At 36.4% G+C, this 13,919-nt stretch overlaps 1 protein-coding gene across 2 annotated transcripts in view; it reads left to right on the top strand.

The window, feature by feature from the left end:
- Window positions 1–13,919, top strand: part of METAP1 (methionyl aminopeptidase 1) — a 73,443-nt gene that overhangs the window by 44,693 nt on the left and 14,831 nt on the right. For both annotated transcript variants that reach the window (XM_044224432.1, XM_044224431.1), the window contains exons 5-9: window positions 3,255–3,346; window positions 4,540–4,623; window positions 7,203–7,341; window positions 8,814–8,945; window positions 12,247–12,390. In XM_044224432.1, coding sequence (XP_044080367.1) covers window positions 3,255–3,346; window positions 4,540–4,623; window positions 7,203–7,341; window positions 8,814–8,945; window positions 12,247–12,390 — 591 coding nt within the window. The remainder of the gene's footprint in view (window positions 1–3,254; window positions 3,347–4,539; window positions 4,624–7,202; window positions 7,342–8,813; window positions 8,946–12,246; window positions 12,391–13,919) is intronic.

Here is a 13,919-nt window from a genome sequence, read left to right as displayed (position 1 = left end):
TCCTATTCCTCATAGGTAACCAGTGTTAACAGTTTCTTGGGACACTTTCTAGGGATATTTTATGTGTATACGCATATAAATACCCACCCCCACTTACACACAAAAGGGACAAACCATATACACCTTTTCACTTTTTGTGATATTCCCAATACTTCTTGGAAACATTCTGTATAAACCCATATAAACCCACCTCTTTCTTTTTAATGACTGAGGTATATTCCATTATGTGGATGCGTCACAGTTGGGTAAGCCAGGCCTCTTCTAATACATGGCTAGTTTATTTTCAGGTTTTTACTTCTTAAAATTTGATTGCAGTAACTGTTCTTATAATTGCATCTTTGTGAACATGTGAGAGTATTTCTGTAGGTTAATTGGCTAAAGTGAGTGAGTAGAGCAAAGAATGCATGCATTTTTTAATTTTGAGAGTTATTACAAATTTCAGAGCTTTTTGCCATTTGTTACTCTCATTAAAAACATATGGGGGTTTCTTTTCCTATATTCTCCCTTATATTGACTCTTGCCAAGTTTTATGATTTGTGCTAATTGATACTGTAATTTATATTCTTAAATTGTAAGGTTGAGCATCTTTTTATATGTTAAAGGTCATTTTTATTTTTTTTCCTCTTGATCTGTCTGTTCATATTTCTAGGCTTCCCCACCTTAGATTTGTAGTTTTTTCTATTCTGAGTTGTAAGTACTCTTTGTATATTAAGAAAAATAATCCCTTGATGTATGTGCTATAAATGTTTTTTCCCAACTGAATATTTACTTTTTTGTCTTTGTAACATTACATTTATGACAGACTTGAAACATTTTTCCATAATAAAATTTATCAGTGTTTTCTTTCAAGGTGTCTATGGCTTGATGAACCAGAAAGACCTTTCTGGTTCAGATATTATAAAAAATATTTTTCTTGTCTTTTTTTCCACTCTTTCGTGGTTTCACTCTTTTTGTGTATGATAAGATTTTTGATGCTTTTATCATTTATTATTAGGCGTTAAACAGGGATACAACTTAATTTTTCTGTCAGAGTATCTGGTTGTCATATCACTAGTGTTTAAGCAAATCCGTTGTCTTTTAATTGATTGTAAAATGCAATCTATATCTTTATAGTTAATTCTTACATGTTTGGGTTTGTTTTTGGTTTCTGATCTGTTTCATTGACTGTCTAACCTAATCATTGTGCCATTGCCAAACTCTTTTTTTTTTTTTAAAAGATTTTATTTATTTATTAGAGAGAGGGAGAGCAGAGGGAGCATTAGAGGGAGAAGCAGGCTCCTGCTGAACAGAGAGCCTGATGTGGGGCTTGATCCTAGGACCCTGAGATCATGACCTGAGCCGAAGGCATTAACTCAACCCACAGGCCACCCAGGCGCCCCACCAAACTCTTTTAATTATTATTGCTATATAATGTTTTAATACTTGGTAAGCCTTGTTATGCCACCTTTCCTCTTTTTTCAGAATTTTCCCGAGATTCTTGCATGTTTGCTTTTCCATGTGAAATTTAGAATCTGTTTGTCTGGTTCCCAAAAATATCCTGTTGCCATTTTTCTTGGGATAGCATTAAATTTATAGATTAATATTGGAAGAATTCACACCTTTACAATATTGAGTATTCCTACCCAAGAGTAGGGTGTTTTTCTCCTTTGTCTCCTTCTATGTCTTTTAGTGGTGTTTTCAATAGTTTTGTTTTTTTTTTTTTTTGGTTGTTGTTATTATTTATTCCTAGATACTTTATCTTGTTTAGTTATTCTTATGAAGAGTATCTTCTGTATTTTGTAGCAATGGTTTGTATGTGGGAAAGTTAATTGACTTTGATACATTTATCTGATATTCTGCCAACTGCTGCATTCTTATTTGTAGTCATCAGATATTCCCTCGTTCTAGGGTCTCATAATCATATCTAAAAGTGGTGAGGATTTTGTTCTTTTCTTTCTAGTTTTATACTTCTTATTCTTTCTTCTGTTTAATTACATTTGTTAGTGCCGTCAGAACGTTAAATAATATTCCTGATAAGTGGGCATTCCATGACGATGGTTCTTAGCTTGAGATTTGTATTTGTCATGTTAAGGTGTTAGTTGGTCATGTTATCAGAATTATCTTTGAAGATGATCATTTATCCTTCCTCTCTTAATCTGTGGCCCTGATGAATTTTATTAATAGATTTGTTACTATTGAACTATTCTTGCCTTTCCACTGTGAATCTCATTTAAATCATGCTTTATTTTATGTTTTTTGGATTCTGTTTGATAAGACTTTATTTGGGATTTTTAAAAATCATTTATAAAAAAGCTTAGTTTATGGTTTATTATATTCCCTTTTGTCAAGTTTTGAAATAACCATTATATTGACTGTGACACTTTTCAAATGTATGAATAATTTGAACTAAGCTAGTTTTATTAGTTAAGATTCTTTTTTTTTTTTTTTAAGGATTTTATTTATTTACTTGAGAGAGAGAGAGTGAGAGAGAGCATGAGCAAGGAGAAGGTCAGAGGGAGAAGCAGACTCCCCATGGAGCTGGGAGCCCGATGCGGGACTCGATCCCGGGACTCCAGGATCATGACCTGAGCTGAAAGCAGTCGTCCAACCAACTGAGCCACCCAGGCGCCCTTAGTTAAGATTCTTAGGGCAAAATTTTTCAAACTTTTTTGACTGTGACCTAGGATGAGAAATGGATTTTATAACATGATTGTGTGTGTGTGTGTGTGTGTGTGTAAATTAACAAACATTCCACAACAGCTCTTACTCCTATTCTATTTGATTTAGTCTAATATTTTCTGTTCCATGTATTTACTTTAAAAAAATGTTAGTTGCTACAGTTTGAAAAACACCAACTTAGGTTCTTGTTTAAAAAAAATCAATGGGTATAATAATTCATCAGTTGTTGGTGTATAATTGCTTCATAAGTTGATGATCATGATAGCAATTTGTAAATTGTATAGTACTGTTTAGTGTGAATCATTTACTGACCTTACCAGCATATTGCCTGTCACGTGATAAGTATCCCACATTGACTGATTTCTGATCTGGGAGTTTATTCTTTAGAATTCTTTCTTCTGTTTGTTTAGCAAATTTTCTTTTCACGTTGGAAATATTTTTAAAAAATACCTGACCTGGACCCTCTAAAATGGTGAGATACCATTGTGCGAAGTAGTGAGACTTGACGATTATTGTTTTGTCAGGAAGACAACTCTGCTAATAAATACTACATCTGTCCATTCGTTTTGTTTTTTCTTACTGATTCTCTTTTTCAGGAATGTCTGAATCTGAACAGGCTCTTAAAGGTACTTCTCAAATTAAATTACTCTCGTCTGAAGATATAGAAGGGATGCGACTTGTATGTAGGGTAAGAGTTACTTTTTTCTCCATGTGGTAAACTATGTTTAAGTGGACATGGAGTAATTAGACATGAAGTCAATGATTTGTTGATGTATAAAGGTAGCAGTTGTTATATTGTTAGACTTTGGCTAGCCATACTTACTTTTCCTTAAACTAGTGTTAGCCTATAATTTTATGCAACTATTGTTTTCTACATCGATAGCTTGGATAGCCTATTTGAAAAATAATATGGCAGGTAATCTAGCTTAGTTGGCAGTCAGTTTTTTGACACTTTTTTTTTTTAAAGAACCAGGTATTCATGGTATTTTGGCAGTCAATTTTTTGAAAAATTTTTTTTTTAAAAGAACCAGGTATTCGTGGTATTTTGTCATTTTATTTTCGTGAGTCATCATAACAATAAGGTAAAGTTTAAGCCTTTATATAACTTTAAGTTAAAGCCTCCGTTAAAGCCATGAAATACAGTAGCCCACCCTTATCTGTGGTTTCGCTTTCCATGGTTTAAGTTATCCGTGGTCAACCACGGTCTGGAGGCAGTTGATCTTTTTTCTGATGTATTGTCAGAATACATCAGTACCCTAGTGCTACATCACAGTGCCTGTGTCATTCACTTCATCTCATCGTGACAGCATTTTATCATCTCACATCATCCCCAGAGGGGTGAGTACAGTATAGCAAGCTATTTTGAGAGAGGGAAATCACATTCATGTAACTTTTATTAGAGTATATTGTTATAATTATTCTATTATTGTTATTAATCTCTCACTGTCATTTATAAATTAAATTTTATCATAGGTTTATATGTGTAGGAAGACATAGCATATGTTGGTTTTGGTACAGTCTGGTACTGGTTTCAGGTGTCACTAGAGATAATGGGAAGCTGCTGTAACTATGAAGTATAAAAATGTGAGAAGACTTAACTTCCACTAGTTGATTATTGTTTAGATTCCTAGGATGTGCATTTTCACATAGAAATCAGGCATGCTTACTTATTAAGCTAGTTAGCCCAATTTTATCTATATATTATACACACACATCTGTTGATTGATGGCCATTAGAAATGGAAATGGTTTTAAAAAATGAAAATTCAAGATTATAATATTTAGGGTACGATTCTCTCACAAAACCCAAGATAGTACAACATACAGATTCCTCTTTCTGTTTCATTTCTTCTTGAATGTATTAAATATTTCTTTTTTACAGCTTGCTAGAGAAGTGTTGGACATTGCTGCTGGCATGATTAAACCCGGTGTGACTACTGAAGAAATAGATCATGCTGTACACTTAGTAAGAACTCTACTTTTGAAAATGTTTTTCACATTATTAGATGTTTTAGGCTTCTAAAAATTAAGGAAACTTAAGTTCTAAATGTCAAAAGTAATGTCTAAATTAACATAGCTAATTTGAAAGCAGATTCTTGCTTTATTTCAATATAGAAAATATTTAAGTCTTTATTCCCATTTTTAAGTATCTATGATATTGATGTCTGAGGTGAGCTTGAAATACCTTGTTTCTGAAATCTCACATTTTATGTTTAGTTTAGTTTTTATAAAATGGTAATTTTACAAATTTATAGTGCTTTATTTTTTTAACGCTAGTGCTTTAAATAAACCATGCCACTACATACATTATGTATTCTGAAATAAAGAAGAATACAACTTCTGAAACTAGATTAGTAGAAAAATGTTCCCTTTCATATCTATAATAACAAAGTAGTAAATAGATCAGTGTTTGTAGTAAATACAATACAGGGTATCTTTTTTATAAAGATTGCCTATCCATCATGGAGAGACCTTAGTACATGAGTAGTAATGAATGCACACATTATATGAGTAGATTGTTCACAAGAGAAGAACAATAATTAGTTAATAAATCACAGGGAAAACTAATTAAACCTCCTTTGGTAATCAAACAAAAGCAAATCATGAAGACCTACTGAATTAGTTCAGTATTTTAAAGATGTTTATTTCCACTGCCTTTATGGAGATGAAGCTGGTACTTCTTTACATGGTGGTGCTACTGTAAATTGGGACAACCTTCTTGAAAGGAAATTTGACAGTGTGTCTTGAGCCATAAAAATGTTCATAAAATTATTTATTAATTAAGAGAGAGAAAGTGCATGCCCATGTGTGCAAATGAGGGAGGGACAGAGGGAAAGAGAATTCCAAGCAGCCTCCTTGCCCAGCACGGAGCCCAGCAGCGAGGCTCCATCTCGCTCAGATGGTGAGATCAGTACATGAGTCGAAATCAAGAGTCAGATGTTTACCGTCTGAGCCACCAGACACCCCAGCTGGTAAAATTTTTTATTAAAAAAAAAAACTACAAATTCCGATTTGGGGAAATTGTTCCATATATTATAAAATATGTAATATGCAGTAATAGCATTTTGTGCACTTGTGATCGCTCAGGTGCTCTTTATAAATGTGTGTGTGTGTGTGTGTGTGTGTGTGTGTGTATTTATTAGAGATTGAGCGTGTGTACAGGCTGGGGCGAGGGGCAGAGGAAGAGGGAGAAAGAGGCTCCCTGCTGAGCAAGGAGCCCGATTTGGGGCTTGATCCCAGGGCCCTGGGATCATGACCTGAGCAGAATGCAGGTGCCCAGCTGACTGAGCCACCCAGGTGCTCCCAGGTGCTCTTTTACATGCTGCTTTTACTAACTTATTTAATCTCTGCAACAGCTCCATGAAGTAGATATCACTGTTGTCTCCCTTGTATAGGAAAAGAAACTGAGGAAGGGGTTAATTAACTTGTCCAATGTTAGACACAACTCGTAAGTGATGGAGTTGGCATTTTTCGTCAAGACAGTTTGCTGTGTAAACTATTATTTATACTGGCTGTGAGAAGTATAAGAGTATATCATTAAGTAAGGGAAAAGTGACAGGAATGTAGTTATTGGTTGTAACATTTTATGTAATTGAGGAAACTTAATTTAAATTTTCCAATAATAATGGAATTGGCAGTAAAATTTTGGTGTATTTCACAAATCATATTATATGCAATTACTTAAAAATTACATCTGAAGACTGTGTGGCAGTATGGAAAGAGAAAGCATGTATGCTATAACTCCCACTGTGGAAAAATATCCAAGTAACATAAGATTCATTAAGAAAAACCTAACCGTTTTCTTAGACATTCCTTTGTTGTTCCATATGAATGTAGTGATTAAAAATGTATCTGAAAGTACTTTATCATCTCTTAATTATGTTGGTATTCCTTTTTTGGTCACAGGGATATAGGGTTGTTGTATAAGATATTATAATTACATTAAAAGTCCATGTTAATATTTTCTTTAGGAATTACCTTTTCATTTTAAATAATATATTTTTAATAAAAAGTAGTTAATTCTAAACTAGAATCTTCAGATACATAACATTTGTATTTGTAAGTTTTCCACATTAATATGTGAATTTGCTTTTCTTTTGTAATTATTAGTAAACTGGATTGCATAAAGCCTGGTATATATTGTTTAAGATGACATTTACTACTATTTCTAAAATAAAATACTAAGTTCATTAGCAAAATTAGCATTAGCATCTGTGCAACATATTTTTTCACATTTTTCAAATTTTAAAACCTGGCTAATTGCAGTGCCTGGATGGCTCAGTCTGTTGAACATCTGACTCTTGATTTTGGCTCAGGTCCTGATTTCAGGGTCATGAACTTGAGCCCTACATTGGGCTCTGTGCCTGTGGAGTCTGCTTGAGATTCTCTTCTTCTCCCTCTACCTCTTCCCCCACTTGGCACACTCTTACTCTCTCTCTCAATAAATAAACACAATCTTTAAAAAAATCTGGTTAATTGCATACTGATTAATTTTTTTCTTTTGCTCATTCCAAATTATTTTCTCTGTATTTTACTTTATTGTAGGCATGTATTGCAAGAAACTGTTATCCTTCTCCCCTGAATTATTATAATTTCCCAAAGTCTTGTTGTACTTCAGTGAATGAAGTGATCTGCCATGGGATTCCAGACAGACGGCCCTTGCAAGAAGGTGATATTGTTAATGGTAAGAAATATGTAAGTGTGACTTTTATCCCCATCAGTGAAACAACAGCAAGGTTTTGGACATCTGATAGTGACTTCATTTTGTTCACTTTGTTCCTGTCTTGACTTACCCTTTTTTTGTATTTAAATGTAAAAGAAATCTTAAATATATGGAAACTTTTTTATGATTTAAGATACTGCTTTTAAGATACTTCTAGTATATGTTTGGTACAGCATGAATTTCTTTAATGCCAGTTATCGTATGTGAATGATAAATAGGTGAAAGATGAGTGAAATGTGGAAGTAATGTTCATTCAACTGGGATATTTTCCCCCTTTTCCTTTTAGTCCACTGATGATTTTGAAGAGATCAGGGCAGGTTTTCTTACAGATAAGAAGTTTTTAGTAACATCTGAAAACCCTAAGAAAATAGCTAAAATCCTACAGAAGTACAGAAGCCTTCCTTGATGTAAAAAGTTCAGAATGTGGCTCTGAGGACCACTGTGTTAAGCTATCTTGCAAGTGCAGAGGAAGGAGCTGCCAAGACATTTCCCTCTGGGGTTAAAAGACATAGCGACAAAGAAGGCATCCCTAGATGGTGTTTTTAATATTGATGAACTTGGCTTCTTTAGTAATCAGATATCTTCAAAGTTTTGTGTATCAGATCGGGAAGCATGAGCCCAAGTGGTGAAGGCTGCCGGGGATGCAGTGCTAGGGAAAACGGACACCTCTTATTCTGGTTATAACAGTCAGGGGTCTGTTTATGAAATGTTATAGGTGTTGAGGGGTCTGCTTGAACTCTTTTTTTTGTACAAACCCTGTTACTTTTATTACATGCATAATGTGTGTGGTTTTTCAGGAATATATGTGTCATGTTAGCCAACACACTATATTGTGATCTTGTAGGTTGGTTGAAAATTCATGGTTTAAAAATACCAATTTAATGTATACATTTAGTGTTTTATATACTAGTAGTCTGTCCTCTTAAATATGGGGACAATGGGAGGGATGAATATTCACAAATAAGGAGAAGGCAGATGAGTTTTTGAAAAAATAAATACAGAATAGCGTAAGCTTTTCTATTTATGGATGTGCTTGGAGGAGGAAAAACTCGTTGAAGATGGTAATTGAAAGTATTTTGTTTAATGTCAAAATGTAGCATAACTCTCCATTTAATGCTATTAATGTGGCTTATTAATCTTGCACGAACGTGTTCTCAGTAGGTTTCTTCTGCCCCCCATGATCTGATTACTGTTGTATGTATAGAAGCCCACCATCTGGCTTGTGCTGCATGACCACTCCGTTTTCTCCACAGTGAGTTTAGTTACAGGCAAGGGGTGTCTTTCAGGAAGTCACTGTATATATCCCTTAGTGTCTGCTTGGAGAATGCAGTAATTGTCTTGCTCCTGAAAATGCTTGATGCTGCCATGTTGGAGAAGTGACTTCTATTTTGAAATAACAAATGTGGCCCTTTTATTTGTCCGTTGTTTTGCAGTGGACATCACTCTTTATCGCAATGGTTATCATGGGGACTTGAATGAGACGTTTTTTGTTGGAGATGTGGATGAGGGAGCGCGGAAGCTGGTGCAGACCACGTATGAGTGCCTGATGCAAGCCATCGATGCAGGTCAGTGTCTGTGCTGGGCACCCGCAGAAGCTGCTCTGTGTTGATGGGCCTCCCCTGGCTCTTTATTGCATTCCGTGTCCCTACCAGTTCTGCCTCTACCCTAACTTGAGTTTCTTAGGATTTTAGCAGTGATGGATTTATAGGTGATTTGGGAATCCTTGATGAGGTGGACCAGGACCAGATGATTGCTTGTCATCCTTTATCTCTTCTGTGATTTATTAGCCTTTTCTTTGGCTGATAAATGCAGAGGAATGTATAGTTCTTGAGTGCAGTTTTTTTTCCTTGTTAATTCTTTTACAAGTATTATGTTCTCATAAAAAACAAGATGCTAGGTTATGAGAGAAAAATGAATGATCTTCCTTTATACTTACCTTTTTCCTTTTTATGTCTTTTTAAATCTACTTTTAACATTTAGGTTTTTTCCTACTTCTAACGTTTAATCTTTTTCTTCCCTGTGTATTAACAGACAGACCACATATACCTGTATGTATGTTTTGTTAGGTTAAATGGAGTTATAGTATTGGTAGTAGTATGTAATTTAATATTTTCTCAATAGGATCTTTATGAATTTTCCAAATTAGCGTATGTATCTGCATGCATAAATCTAATCCCTTCTTTTAATGGCTATATATTATATTCCATAGTATAAACATTTCTACAGCTATTCCCCTACTAATTTGGTTTTTCCCAGGTATCTTGCTACTATAGTGAATGATAACTTTTTTTTTTTAATGAATATATTTCTCTAGGCTTTTGCTCAGGCTTTTTCCATGCAAACAGCTCATACAGATATTTTTGTTGTTGTTTATACTTTCTTGGGAGGAGAGAGAAGGAATGACTTTTTCGGAATACTAGCAGACTGTTACTAAAAGGACAGTTTGCATGCAAACAACATTTTCAGTTGAAACCCACAACATTTTAGCTGTATTGTTTAGTATATTATCTGTACCACCCCTCACCCCCCTCCACCCCCTGCACACTAAACCTGATACATCATCAACAAAGTATTGGACATGACCAGGTTTTTTGACAAACACATAGTTATCTCTAATGACATAGATTTGTTATTGTTTTGAGTCTATTTTAACATACATGGGAGATGATGAGATTTTTACAAATAAATTTGGAGGAATGAGAAATGAAAACGTGATATTCTCAGGTGTCTGTGTATGAGAGGGTATGAGATTTCTTTTTACTTATTATTCATTGTGGATTATTTAAAATCCACGATGTTTAGTTTCTCATTTGTGGAAGTTGGAGTTTAAAATAACTTTTAAGGTTTCTGCCAGATTATGTGTTCAGTGTTTATGTCCTTTTTGCTTTTCTGTGAGTTGATTTAAGTAACCAGACAGTAAAAATGTTGTTTTATGAAGACTCGGGAATGAAACTTGCCAAGAAACTATCAGAAACCAAGGTCTTCGTAACAGTAGCCAGGAAGGAACAAAAGTTGCCTGATCTCTGGAAAGTGCTATTAATAATACCATGTGTATCATTCTTGCCCCCTATTTTCTGTTAACTTGGCAGCTGAGTGTGTTGCAGAACAGTAGAGAGCTTCACTCCTGTTGACCTTCTCCTTCTAGGATAGGGCTTCTCAGCCTCTCCGTTACTGGTATTTGGGGTCTGAGAGTTCTTTGTTGTGGGGCCTGTCCTGTGCATCATAGGATGTTTAGCCACGTTTCTGGTCTTTACCCGACGGACGCCAGTTGCACGGCCGCTCCTACTTGTGACAGCCAGAAACGTCTCCGGATTTTAATGAGGTGCATCCTTGGTGTGAGAACTGCCTCGGGTTTGAGAACTGGGGAGGAATCTCTTCTCTTCTACTTGCTCATTATTTTTGAACAGGGATTTTCTTTGTTGTATATTGTGCAAAATGAGTTAAAATTTTGCTTTCCCTCCCCCACGACTGGGACTGATAGGAAGTCTCAGATGGGAATGCAAGCAAATCATTATGAAAGTCAGCAGGGTTCGTCAAAATTATTAACATATCACCCTCCCCACCCCCCAAAAAAGTCCAGCTGGAACATAGAGTTAAAAGCAAGTGTATATTAACTGAAATGATTACTAGAGCTATTTTCCCAGAGATTTGCTTGGCTGGAGGAGATACATTGTATCTGAATCTCAGCTTGCAAATCAGGTAGGCAGAGTAGGAGACTGTATGGAGTCTGAGGACCCCCAGAACCATGGTTAGGTTCCCCAGGAGTCTTGACAGGGCCCAGCTCCTGGGGGTCTCAGTGCTAGGGGAGCCAGAACAGCAATGAGAACCACTTCATTTGTTTTAATTTTGATTGAAACAGTGGTAAAAGTCATAAAAATTAAGCAGAGCAGGAAAATATAATAGGAAGTATCTTTTTTCTTATAATAGGAAGTATCTTTTTTCTTATATTTGAGAGTGGGGAGGGGCAAAGCAGAGGGAGAAGCAGTCTCCCTGCTGAGCAAGGAGCCTGATATGGGGCTCTATTCCAGCACCCTGGGGTCATTGCCTGAACCAGAGGCAAGGCTTCACTTATTGAGCCACACAGGCGCCCAAGAAGTATCTTTCTATACTATACCTGTGTTCAGAGTTCAGAGGCAGCTCTGAATAATTTTAGGGTCACTTTTATGGGGATAAAGAAGCCCAGGGGAAGTAATTCTTTGAGAAATTGATCAGACTGAAACTGAGGACAAGTCAGGTTACTTTCTGGACATTCCTTTTTCTCCCAGTGTTCTCTCCTTTCTTACCTCTTCTGTTTACTTTAAAAGACTAGCACACTTGGGGCACCTGGGTGGCTCAGTCAGTTAAACATCCAACTCTCGAATTCATCCTGGGTCATGATCTCAGGGTCATGGGATTAAGCCCTGTGTTGGGCTCTCTGCACTGGGTGTGGAGCTTGCTTTAAGATTCTCTCTCTCCTGTGCCACCTCCTCTGCTGCACCCCCATCTCTCTCTCTCAAAAGAGTAGCACACTTGACCTTCGAGAAGGAGAGGAAGACATGCATGTTTTCCCTTCTTTTGTTTATTAAGAAAACAAAAGGTACGTCTCCCCAAGCCCTTCGTACTGCACCCATATCCTTTTCTACACCAAAGGATGGAGTACAGACAGGTGCTACTGGTTTGAATCTCAACTTCACCATTTACTGGTGGTACAGAGTCTCTGTCCCTTGGTTTCCTCATCTGAAAGTTTTGTACATAATTTGTTTACATGGAGGCATATAAAGGAGGCATGTAAAGCATTTAGAAAGGTTGCTGGCACATAGATAGTAGTTGCTCAGTAAATATTAGTTATTATTACTCTTCGTCATGACTCTTCTTTTTTACTTTCAGTGAAACCTGGTGTTCGATACAGAGAATTGGGAAACATTATTCAGAAGCATGCCCAAGCAAATGGGTTTTCAGTTGTTCGAAGCTATTGTGGGCATGGAATCCACAAGCTTTTTCATACAGCCCCCAATGTACCCCATTATGCCAGTAAGTACTCTCTAAACACTTGGTCTTTGCTAGCCATTTATTCAACTCATATTTATTTAGACATTCAACAGGACCTACTATTTTGTACTGACTTACCTATAAGCTGTTAGACATGGACCACCAAAATGTATACTTGCTCATACCTAGCATATGTCTGTATCTTGCTCAAGTAACAGTCCAGTGTGTGTTCGCTGACTGTTGAGGGTGGTGGCAGGGCAGTTACTCTGTGATCCAGGTCCTGTTATCTTCTGTCACTTCAAGATACTCTTCTAATCTGTAGATACTGGGGAGGACGCGGAGTATGTTTTGAAGAAGGGGTATGTTTGGAAGGTTTTGATGAACCAGCCTGGAATTGGCATAAATCTCTTACATTGACTTCTCGTTGGCAGGAATGTAGTCACAAGGCTGCGCTAACTGCAGAGGAGGCTGGGAAATGGAATCTAGCTGAGTACTCAGAAGAAACGTAAACTAGTTTTGGTGAACAGCTAATAGCCTCTGCCATGGGTCAAGCTATCATTATTCTGATTCCTTAAATGAAACTGGTTTGATTTGGTTTGATTTCGTACTGTACGTCAGATACTACTATTTGTTGATATAAATACAGGGGAATAAACAGAGTACTTTTCCTCAAGTTGAGTGGTGTTGGATAGACAAACAAAGGAAGTGTGGGACAATTGATGTCTTCCAGAAACCTTTTCTCTTGGAGAGCCAGGGTAAGCAGGAATAAGTCTGCTATTTAGTGCTAAAAAGGAAAACTGTCCACACTATGTGACCTGAGAAGGAATTTTATTTTTTATGTATTTTTTTTGAGAAGGAATTTTAATATGTATGTATGAGTCATTGCTATGTAGACACTTGCACACAGCTTCTTGTGCTTCAGTTTTCTTGTCTTGAACAATAGGGAATGGTACCTCCCCGAGAAGGGTTCCTAGGAGTGAGACAGAGAGTATGTGGGGAGCACTTAATGTTAACTTTTAGAATGATCATGATGAGGATGATGATATACATTATTTCATTTGATCTAACCACTCTGAATAATTTCTTAGCCTTATTTATTTATTTATAAAGTTCCACTGCGTGTGGAGCCTACCATGGGCTTAAACTCATGACCATGAAATCAAGACCTGAGCTGAGATCAAGAGTCAGATGCTTAACTGACTGAGCCACCCAGGCGCACCATTAACCCTATTTTAAAGAGCAGACAGAAGGAAGAAAGAAAGAAAGATTGATTATTTGCTTAGGGAAGTAACTTTATTTATTCAGGTTCAGAGACTGGTAAATAAATTATAGGGCTAGGATTGGTACCTGGGTTCTTTCTAGAGACAGTCTTTATTTCTGTACTTTGTGCTGCCTGGTGAGGACTGGAGTAGTTGGAGGCAGGTCCTGTGAGAGAAATATGGAACCATTGAAATTTGGTTCAGTGGAGAAGATGAGGAAGAACATTCCAGGTATAGGGTATCATGAGCGGATGCTTGAGGTTGAGACTGAATAGAGACAAGATAAGCTGGGGCTGAGTATTTTGTGTTAAA

Source organism: Neovison vison, chromosome 11 (assembly GCF_020171115.1).
Source record: "Neovison vison isolate M4711 chromosome 11, ASM_NN_V1, whole genome shotgun sequence".
NCBI lineage: Eukaryota > Metazoa > Chordata > Mammalia > Carnivora > Mustelidae > Neogale > Neogale vison.
This window is presented reverse-complemented; position numbering and strand designations above follow the sequence as displayed.